Here is an 11,503-nt window from a genome sequence, read left to right as displayed (position 1 = left end):
ATATAAGCGTAGAATTCTATTGGCAGTGTTCAACCATCTTGAGTGGTTCATCATACCTGGACTCCTATATGCGAAATGAATTGATATATTTCCACTTTTCACTGCTCTATGCATATGTAGAAGATATTTTTGGTCAGTGCTGAGGTCATTTTTATCAATTTCAATCTCTGGTGCAGGAACTGCTTTATATTTTACAACATCTAGTTGTGTGGCAGTAGATACTGCTTTATAATGGGCCCAGTGAAGCTATCAGGTCTGCTAGTATTGCCATATCTTTTATAAGATGCCTAAGAGGCAATTCATTACTATGGAGTAGGCATATTAACCATTGAAGTGGCTTTTGGAAATGATTTCCAGGAGCTTTATCACGACGCCTGTTTATTGCGGTTCCATCGCATCCAATTGCCATTACATTATCGTAGCTAATTTTATTGGATCCAAGATACTCAAGAATCCCGGTAGCTTTTGACACATTAGATCAGTTGGCTGCAGTAAAATGACCAATGAAATGATAACTTTGCTCCTCAAGTAAAGTAAGGTGTTCTTCAACTGCAAAATGTTTTCGAAGTCACCCAGCAATTTCATTTTGTTTGATGGTTTAATCTTTTCGGCCATCAAAATATATGCTTTGCAAATTTATGCACATGATAGGCCTACTTTCCATTTGAGTTGTACGCCTCATGTTTTTCTCGACCTTCTCACTTTGCTTTTGTGGCCGATTATTCATGTTTATCAATCACCATTATGCGAGTTGTTCTTTGATCAAGAAGGAACTGTTGTTCTGTAACAGGGACACGATTTTCCTGCAGGCAAGTACATTGCAGAAAATTGGAACACTTAGGCTACAACAACCGATTTCAAATATTTTTACTTTGCAGATTCTTTCATTTGGTCCAAATTTCGCTGAAATTTAGGCCCACCTCTAGAATTTGACTTCAAAAGGTTATTCATTTTTTTTGTAACTCTTTATCATAAATATGTAGGCTACTGCTGATGTTCGTACCTCATTCGTATCAACCTGCAAAGTTAGTGGACAGAACATAAATAAGCGTACAGCGTTAACACCATCTCGCCCTTTTGCGACAAGTTTGTTTATTGAGCAATGACAAAATAGCATCTCAAATTGGTGAAAATTCAACATTTTGGTCGTCGATGCGGGGGTAGTAAACCTTAAGCTTCGAACATGCCTTTACATAGGAAAGTTCTGGGTACATCCCACTTACAATTTATAACTAGCCAGTAGAAAAATTATAAAAAAAATTATGTTAAAACGGAAAGTGAAATTTCGCCTTTTTTTTCAAAAAATTGAAAGTTTGACCCCCTTGCGGGGGCAGAAGATGCACCCCCAAACTGATGAAATTTTGCACACGTAATTTTTTCATGCATGTTCCACTTTTTATGACGGTAGCCTACATAAGTTGGATAGTCTATCAGTCAGTGGATTAGTACCGCACTCCACCAGCCCGTGTTCAAAACTCGATGCGTTCACTGGAAGTCTCACTTGCATGGCGTAGTGGTCAGAGGAGTGGTGCCTCAATCCACCGGCCTGTGTTCAAATTTCGGACTTTTGGACGCAGGCTAACATATTTTATTTTCGGGTTTTTTTTCTCACATCGTATTCATGGCTAAGCATACAAATATTCCAACATCATTTACATTGAATGCAGAGTTTATGTTCAAGTTCTGTTCATGTCCATGCCAATTTAAATAATGTTTTTGCCTAAAACCTCTCTCTTATTTAATGGCGCCCGCTGGCCCTCTGGCTGCAGGCCCGCTGGCTCGCTTGGCGCCCGATGGCGCGGACCTTGATTTGCAAGAAATCTTGTGTCAACAACTTGGCACCTTCCTCTGACGCGACAAGTTTCACAGATGCCTAAAAAACATCGATGATTATAATTGGCTTTTGAATCTTTCACCTTGGACTGACAAAGCCTGATAGGTTATTCTTGGCAGTTTCGCATACTATAGGCCTAGTAGAGGTTTTAAACCACTGACGAATTAGTTAAAATACAACGCATCTCGTAACCTAAACCTTTACCATTAATAAGATTTGTCATAAAAATAGACTATAGATAGACATAGACTGTTTCTATAATTATATTATAATTATAGTCTATAATTATTATAATGATAGACTATAATTATATACTGTGTATAATTATATATTTAAACAATGAAAACTATTAATACTACAAAAAGTGCTCAATGCCAAGCAAAAAGCAAAGCAGAGCGAATTAAATCAAATATAGTTATGACTATCTAAAGTAAACCCTTGGCAACCTGTTTCACCTAAATGAGGATCATCAGAAGGTCCTTGTTCAAATAGAATTCTATAATAACTACATTTGATTAAATAATATATTTATATTATTGTTAATTATAGACTATAGATAGACATAGAATGTTTCAAATTCAGGCAATATAACTATCGTTGTTGTGGTCATAGGCAGGTTTTTTTTTAAGGTTTGGTTTGGGTGACCGCTAAGTAGTTTTAAGAGACCGCAAGCGTTTCATTTAAATACCAAAAAATAGCCATAAAAACATACAATCAACGCAATATAAAATGAATTATTCGACAAGGCACAGCTTAAATGATTGTGACAGCGACCAAACAGCCTGCCCAACACGGCCGCCAAACAAGTTTGCTGCACAATCAAACAAAGTGTGCTTGTTGGCTTCTGCTTGTTATGTTTCCACACGTAAAAACTGATCATTATGCGCCATAAATCAGAAATAAACATTGACGAGTATCGAAGGTGCACTTCTTTTGTGAATAACTCTTTGATTCAGCTGTTATCTGTATCTCCACTTATTCTTTTTTCCGGACGTGAACTATTGATCGTAGGCTATATTCGTATTATCGACAAGACATAGCGAGAAACAACCATTACTTTTCTACTGTAGTTGCAGGTCCAAATTTTGGGAAACCGTTGGAGAAATTTGGGGGACCGTTTCGGTCCCCCAAAACACCTTAAAAAAAACACTGGTCATAGGCATTGTTGGTTGTCATCGTCGTCTGAGCTTCTGAAAAATTGGCCGAGCGTTGTTGGTAATAGACCTTGAAGCTCTAGCTGTCGAATTATATCCGCTAGTGCAGCTGTTAATAAGAAAATGTGGTTTAGTATTTGAAGAGTACAGGTGCATAACGATTAAACTCCATTAAGCTTATTTGTGATTTTTAGATTTTACCACCTCCCGTTGTGTTAAAATCGAAAGTTTTATGTACCAGCATTTTTGCTCCAAAACGATCAATATCTCTCAAAATAAGGCTTTAAAATAGCAGAGTTCAGCCACAAAACGATCAATCTCAAACTTAATTTTCAGTTTACTCGAAAAATTGGTTTTGGTAGTTTGATCGTTTTGCATCTGGACTCTTCATTCATTGTCTCTGAGCACTTGGAAATCCAGATATTCTCCATGCATTGAATATTGAAGTCAACAACAAGTTCATTGACTTGAGACGACGCGGCAGAATAGTTTAAGATGGACATGCTGGACACCGCAGTCCAAACTTAACGGAGATTCGATTCCCACTCAAGTCAAGAAAGTTCTGTGCAGTCAAATGATTTTTTGGACTTATTGTAAAAAGAAATTTTGATCAACAATCGTTCAGTGTTTGCTATAGCTGACAATGCAATGTGTTAGGGTGGCTTTGTGAGATCACTTAAGCTTTGGATGAAAAAAAACTTGTCTTTTCTTTGCTCAACATATGACAGTGCCATCCTGCGTTAGGACATCCATAAAATAAATTAAATCATTTAACAGCCAAAACATTGCTACGGTACTTTTTCAAAACAAAAAAAATAAATGCAACGGTTGCAACAAGATTCGACTGTTGCAGTGCAAACTCTTATTATATGTTTACTTGATATTTAATAATGGTAAAGTTGTGTGTTGAAAAACAATGTCTGTTTGTGTAACAAAAATAAACTGTATACGGATAATGACTTATTAACCTCATGTGAAAACAAAGCTATAAATCTTGTAGAAATATCAGGCCAATTCAATACTTTTTTATTGTGTTAGTTGGAAAATACAGTAGTGGAATACTTACCTTGGAAGTTTGCTGTAGCGCTGTGAGTACAAAAAACTACCAAAAAAGTAAAAATAAGACTAAGTTTCATTGCAAATGTTTAGAATCAACTCCACAACAACCTTCGTTCGTAGAAACGTATTTTTACTTCTCAATCTATCGGTGTAGAATTCGAGGAAATGTTATCTCACGTATGTTAAAACTTTGTTGAATCATCCATGAAAACTGATTGAAAGCAGTAAGAAGATTTGAGTATAACTCCAGGAAGGCCGGTCGAGAGGCTGCATTGGGCCCGGTAGGCTACCATTGACATTTTAATGGCTCAAAAACAAAACAAATTTTTCATTCAGGCACGTTTTAAACCTTTCAAGGTTTTGCCATCTTTTCCCGTTCATGAACGTGCTGGTAGATCTATATCGATTTTTGTAGTTAGTATCTTTTTCGTCCCGGACGCGTTAATGACAAAAAAATAAAATGATTGAAATGATTGATTAAATGCACCACAACAAATGGTTACGGCTTCCGTTTTTTGGGTGTTCGCAACTTTTGGAAAGTTTTAAACTCTTGCTTGATTTGCACAATGATTTTTTTTATATCACATCAGTTTATTTTGCTATGATCTCAACAGCTATTGAGCAAATTGCGGACGTGACCTGCATTTAAAACCTGTTGAAAAATAGTGAACACCAAAGCAAAGGCCAGTGTACGCAACTTAATACATGCGAAGTTTTCTTTAACTTTCCTTGGCCCTAAATTTATTTCGCGTCTAATAGTAGGCTACTTTTTGCCGGCGCTACTGACTCTAGTCAAAAGTATGTTTGTTTACTGGAAGCTGTTTATGATGTAGGCTAGATCTAAAATGAGCAGCGGAAAGGTAAAGCGTGCTATTCTGTTCAAAAGTAATTCAACTATTTCTTCATCTGCTGAACATCTTAAAACTGCTGTACGCACACAAAGAGTGCTAGATTAAGAATTCTTAACTAGAAATTAATCAAGTTATCATGGCTAATTATACCCCTAGGCGTTGTAGCTGCGAAAGACCCGTACGGTAGGCTGCAACTCAAAGCGATGTACACAACAACACTGGAGAAAAAAGAGATATAGCCGAATTACATTGTTTACTTAATAATTACAAATAATAAATAAAACTTCCCTGAGTAATACTTTGTGAAGATTCCCTTTCGTTAGTTTCAAACTTACGAAAGTTTTCCGGAGCTGTTGACTACCTCTAAATGTGCGAAAGGTTTCGTTTTATCATTTATCGCAACCACACCATTATTCATGCCTTTAGTCTACCATTATTCATGCCTTTAGGTGTCTTGCTAAAAACATAGCCACACCATTATTCATGCACACCATTATTCATGCCTTTAGTCTACCATTATTCATGCCTTTAGGTGTCTTGCTAAAAACATAGCCACATGCTCTTGAGCCGTGTCAAACTGGTGGCCTTTTAAACTTTGAACCAAGGCTCTCACTACGCGGTTTTGTTTGTTTTGTTTGTTTATCTTTATCCTGCATTGCGGGAAAGCGGACTTGAGCGCTATGCATCGGTGTACGCCTTCCGACGTACACCTGACCCACGCTGCAGCCGACGACAATGTCTGTTTCCGGTTGTCCACTCTACTTATGACTTAAATTTTGTACTACCCATTACTCGAAATCGATCACTAGGTAGAGGCAATTATCGTTAAGTTTCTTGCCAGAGAAACAACAGCAAGTGCGGGTGGCTGGAGTCGAACATGCAGGCTCTCGACTGCGAGACCAACGCGCTAACCACTCGGCCACCGCGGTTATGCAACCGACTCAGGTATGAACACTTGTCGTACAGGATCAAACGGACGTTTCCATCTTTGTGAATTATTCTCTCCGGTAGATGGCGCTGATGGCTGTGAGTTGACGCAACGGATAAGCGTTGGTTTTCCAATAATGCAAACCTGGTTCGATACCTGACTTAACATGGCTGTTGAAACAATCACCCACACCAATTATCTAGGGTGTAATGATTTGGGTGGGCATAATTACTGAAGGAAAGGCGGCCGAAAGAACGAAACTGGCCACCTTACTCTCCTTAGTGCCGAAAGCTAAGTAGCCTATAATGATAACTATCTTATCTGCAGATGCTGGAATTTAAGTATGGGACTACTTTTACCTTTTAGGTGACGCTGAATGGAGATCTGCTCTTGAAATGCGATGCATGAACCTTCATCAAAAGAGTTGAACCAGCTTTGCTTGATCTTACGGTTTCACCGTTCACAATCTCGGGCTTCCATCCAACTGAGCTATAGGAGCTGAAGACTGGTTGTGTGCAATGAGGGAAAAAGAAAATCGGAACAAAATGCACTCTGACGTCGAAGGTCACGTGTCTACCTACGTCTGATAAACAAGTAACGCTGAGTCACGAACAAGTCGACTCCCGGGAAGGTGATTTGGTTGAGATGCATCGCCAGCTCGAAGCATCAAAGCTCAAAGCCCATCCGGATACAATGCGGTTAACTGCTTAAGCCTTATGCTATTCGGCTGCAGAATATTTCTGCCCAGTTTGGAACGCTCGGCACATGCCAAGAAAATCGATCCCATGTTGAACCAAAGCTGCCGTTTGATTACAGGCTGTCTCAAACAAACCAACATCACATCGCTACACATTCTGTTTGGAATTGCTCCTCCCAACATCAGAAGAAGCGTGACCAGCAGAAAAGAAAGATCTTGTCAGGACATGGATTTGAGACACCGACTATTTATGGCCAAACTCCAGCACGCAGGCGATTGAAGTCAAAAAAAGTTTCCTTGCTTCAGTTGTCCCACTGGGTCAAGATGAGGTCGCCTCCAATGTGCAGGCCCAACTGTAGAAAGAGGAGCTGGCAGCCAGGCTGACACTGGAAAATATAGAGTTGTCTTCCACAGAAGGCCTTCCTCCTTGAAACCGTGAACCCTGAAAGTATTGGCGAATTGGCTGGAATGAAACACGAATGTACTTGGAAAATCTTTTGCCTCAGGCTAATATTCTTTGGCGTCAGATAATTATACTATTTATGTGCTCTCCGATGACTTGATTAATGTCTTCGAAAGGTGTTAGTGCTGACGTTAATATCACGAACGAAGAAACTACAAGAGCGGCGCTGATTTGACTCTCGGGATGTGCGATTGAGCAATGTACTTGAAGGCTGCTTTCCATTCATCGGCACTTAGTGGGTAGAATAATTCAAAGACAACAACACTTCTACAATCGGAAACTTTACTTTGTCGATCTCAATGACTGGGTCTGCGTCAGTGGTTCACGGCCTTTACAAGTACCTACTCGAGACTGCCATGATTAAGCATTCAAAGAAGTTTTTTCAGTCCGAAGGTAAAGGGGCCCTTCAATCAAAAATTTAATTTACAAACAAATTTTCACAATCGACAAGCTTTAATTGGTTATTAGCCTACTTCTGATATACATGATATAACGTTAGTTCAATAGAAATTCTCAGCAAGTTGAGGAAATGTTTCACCCAAACCTGCTCTCCAACATTTTACATACGGATATTTATGTTGCGAATTTTCAGTCTAGAAAAACCATCTCAAGCAAGTTTTAGATATAATTTAATTTGCTGAATTTATAGCATAATAACAAAATAATTAACAACCGGCAAAATTAACATCAACACTCAAAACAAATTATGGAATTTTATATCTGGACTACGTTACTTTACAGTGCAGAAACATGGACATTGTCATCACAAATGGTAAAACGGCTTGAGGCATTTGAAATACAGATTTATGGAAAAATGCTTAAAATTTTATGGAAGAATAAAATCACACACAAAGATTTACCATTTAGAATGCAAACCAACACGGAAATTTTACAAGCAATTGAAACAATAAAATTAAATTATTTTGGCGATATGATTCGCAATAAGTTTCCGACCAGACAATTACCAGAAGCAAAAATAAATGGAAAACTAAATAGGGGCAGACCACCAAGAATTTGGACTAACGGTAATAAAGCCTGGTCAGAACTTGATTACGAAACTGCAATAGAAAAGTCTCACAACAAGAAACTTGGCGTTTCATTGCTTCCAACCCTCCACGAGAGGAACTTAATGATGATGAAGAAAGAATTTTTGCCATCAAAACCCACAGCTCCTCGACGTTGCCACAGGAAGCTAGAGTTTTACATACAAACTTATGAAGCTGCAATTTATTAATGCAGAAAGATGTTTCAGCAATCATTTGTGAAATTGAAATTTTGTACTTGGGTGTCTGAGTATCTTCATAGCAAATTTGAAGTGTAGGTTGTGATGAATCTGATTAATCAAATCCCAAGATTGAATGTGTTTGATAAATTTTCTTCTTGAACTTTGTTTCTTGTAATTTTTATTGAATCCCTCTTAGTGGTGGTGGAAATGGGCGCGGAATAAACAAACGACATCTGTTGGTAACTCGACAAGTTTTGCAAAGCTCTGAAAAAGAAAAAACACAAATAAAAAAAATGAAAAATCTGGCATCTCTAGTAACTACTATTTCATAAGTCATATTAGTTAAAATTCCAACAGCTGTTGGCAATAGCAGCCTATTAAACTTTGTTCTAACTTAGAATTTTGTCAAAGTATATCCTTTATTTTAACATTTTAAATCAAAGATGAGACTACTGAAAATACGCATCTTCTCCAATCGAAATCAAGGCACCTAGCATTTGACTCCTATCCTTCATCTTTGTCGCTAGCACCCGGCCCATAGGCCTGTACTGACAGTGTATTGTTGTACTGTATTGTTGTACTGTATTGTTGTACTGTATTGTTGTACTGTATTGTTGTACTGTATTGTTGTACTGTATTGTTGTACTGTATTGTTGTACTGTATTGTTGTACTGTATTGTTGTATTGTATTGTTAATTATCTTATTTTGTCTTGTCAGCACAGTTGTGGGAAACCGCTGAAGGAAATCAAAAAACTTTTACCTCTCTGCCTATTATCGCTTATTTCTCCACACCCGGAAGAGAACAAAGCAAAATCTCCATTGCTTCTTCTCAAGCATAAGTTGCGGCAAAGCATTTCTATCTGCAACAGTAATAAAACAAATATTTTGTTTGGTAGGCTACTAGAAATCTTTTACTAAATCTGCAAATTTCATAGCGCAAAAAATCCTTAGATGTATTTTTGCTGGCAGCATAACCGAAACGCTAGTCACTCACACGTATTGGCTGCGTAGCCCAGTGGTGAGAGTCTCTGCACGACTCTCGAAGGGCGTGGATTCGACACTGATTGAAAGCATGCGGCTGTGTCTTGGCGATATTTATTGACATGGTTGAAGGTGGGCACAAAGATTGGTTTCCTCTCCTTTCTGTCCTTTTGGCAACCAGGGTCGAATCTCATTCCCAGCTAGCATAATTGCTTCTAACATCTATAGACGTTAAATCAATGTAAAAAGGACGGATTTTGCTGGCTGGGTTGCCACAGTGAGACCACGCAATGCTTTACACCTGGTGTTTGAAGATGTAGATTAAGCAAACAAGAAGACAAAAAATCAACTTTGTGTTTATCTTCAGATATTCCTTAACGTGTGTTGCCAAAGACATAACCACATGCTCTTGAATAGTGTCAAACTGGTGTCCTTTTAAACATTGTACTAGGGCTTTCACCATTCAGCTATGCAGCCGACAATGTACGCTGACATTGTGCATGGGTGATTTGCTTTGTGCTGACAGCTTGAAAAAGCAGAACATCTTAAATTAAAGTTGGTAATGATTGCTTAAAGGGTTACATTTATCCAATTTTTAAATATAATTCAGAAACTTGGACAATTACCAAACCAATTAATAAAAGAATAAATGGGTTTGAAATGTGGGCAATCCGAAAAATGCAGAGGATTTCCTGGACTGACAGAAAAAGCAACCAAAATGTTTTAAATCAAGTCAAACAAACAACGAATCTACTAAAAAATATCAAAGAAAATCAACTTCGATTTTTGGAAACTTGCTGCGGAAAGGAAAATTAGAACATTTCTCTCTCACAGGCAAGATTGAAGGGAAGCGTGACCAAGGCAGACAAAGATTAACCTACTTAAACCAACAAACCGAGAAAACCAACACCGACATATACCTAATAGCCTACACACAGCAAACAACAAAGAATCTTGGAAACTTTTAAATGCAAGAAGAAGTTTATGCTTGGAATCAAGTGCGACAAGAAGAAGAATGATTGCTTACAGAAGGCAAAGAAGCAGACCGAGTTGTAGCTACAGTTGTAGTAGTTGTTGGCACTGTTGTAGTTGTTGTAGCTACTATTGTAGTTGTTGTTGGCACTGTTGTAGTTGCTGTAGCTACTTTTGTAGTTGTCGTAGGTTCCGCTGGGAGTAGACCTTGAATCACTAAAGCTCTTCGGATTGCTTCCAACAGTTCAGCTGATAAGATGACACAAAAAGTCGTGAGCTACAGGAATCTTTATGCTTAGTTTTGATTAAATCTTCTAGAAAGGAAGTATGCTTCTTTGCACAAACGGACATCTTTAAATTTCAAAACTTTGTAAAAAAAGTATATCACCTATTTATGTGAAAGCGAACATTAGTTTATGACAAAAAATAACGATTTAATTTTTGAAAATTATTTATGGTAGATTTCAAACTGCAGTATCACAACAAAGTTACAGCAGAATAGAAATTGCAATAAAAAAGTTTCAAAAAGATAATCTGATGGAAACGATACTTGACACATTTATTTGTTAGAATAGTTGAAAATCGTTGGAATTTCTATTACAACTCTTATAAAAATCAACACTTACGAGTTAAGGCTTCCGTGCCACTGTAAACGCAGGAAACCACCAAGAAAATATAGAAAAGTTGCAGTTTCATTGTAAAATGTTTAAATCAAACCTAAAGCAGCCGTCCTTCATAGAAGTAACAAATCCTATCCGAACTTCAACACTTCTGTTAGTTTTCACATATGCGTTCACACTCTCTTCGTCTCTTGGTTCTATCTCAGCGAAACTGGCATAGATAGCGCATGCGTTTCATCTTCTGATCAATGTATTTGTTTTACTGAACAAACCACAAAAATAAATAATTTCTATTTGAATAAGTTAGTGAACCCATGACTGTTTTTTACAACTAATAATCATAATATAAAATGTACATTATTGCAGTTAGGAATACAGTTGTATAGCAACTGTAAAAGTAGAACTTGTTGAAAACTTGAAGATGTTGAAACCAATATAGCTACTCTTGCTTGGTTTTTGAATGTTTATCCTCGGACTGGCAAAGCCTTGATAGGTAGGTTATTCCTGGTAGTTTCGCATACTTGTAGAGGCTCTTGACGCAGTACCGGGGACCAAGATTGGCAGAGTGAAGTTTTCCGATTGTTGAAGTGTTGTTGCCAGGAAATTATTTAATTCACTAGGTGCCACTGAATTGCAGTCCTGAGAGCAGCCGCTAAAATTGTAGCCTGCTGAATTGCAGTCCTGAGAGCATTCACTAGGTGCCGCTGAGAGCAGTCAT

At 37.9% G+C, this 11,503-nt stretch overlaps 1 protein-coding gene across 1 annotated transcript; it reads right to left on the bottom strand.

Annotated features, from left to right (window-relative positions):
• Positions 1-7,390: 7,390 nt before the first annotated feature.
• On the bottom strand, positions 7,391-11,020 carry LOC145777755 (uncharacterized). The gene is made up of 4 exons (XM_082589200.1): positions 10,792-11,020; positions 10,221-10,414; positions 8,973-9,072; positions 7,391-8,475 (listed from the first exon to the last, which is right to left on the bottom strand). The coding sequence occupies exons 1-4, from the start codon at positions 10,859-10,861 to the stop codon at positions 8,390-8,392; spliced, it is 450 nt and encodes a 149-aa protein (XP_082445326.1). The 5' UTR covers positions 10,862-11,020; the 3' UTR covers positions 7,391-8,389.
• Between the last annotated feature and the right edge of the window lie 483 nt (positions 11,021-11,503).

Source organism: Aplidium turbinatum, chromosome 9 (genome assembly GCF_918807975.1).
Source record: "Aplidium turbinatum chromosome 9, kaAplTurb1.1, whole genome shotgun sequence".
Taxonomy (NCBI): domain Eukaryota; kingdom Metazoa; phylum Chordata; class Ascidiacea; order Aplousobranchia; family Polyclinidae; genus Aplidium; species Aplidium turbinatum.
Note: the sequence above shows the minus strand (reverse complement) of the source record. Positions and strands in the feature narration are given on the sequence as shown.

Coding starts and splice junctions, on each gene's coding strand:
- LOC145777755 (XM_082589200.1), bottom strand. CDS start 10,861: ATGAAACTGCAACTTTTCTATATTTTCTTGGTGGTTTCCTGCGTTTAC. Junction 9,073..10,220: donor GGTCTGCTTCTTTGCCTTCT/GTAAGCAATCAT, acceptor TTACTGTTGCAG/ATAGAAATGCTTTGCCGCAA. Junction 8,476..8,972: donor AAGCGATAATAGGCAGAGAG/GTAAAAGTTTTT, acceptor TTTCTTTTTCAG/AGCTTTGCAAAACTTGTCGA.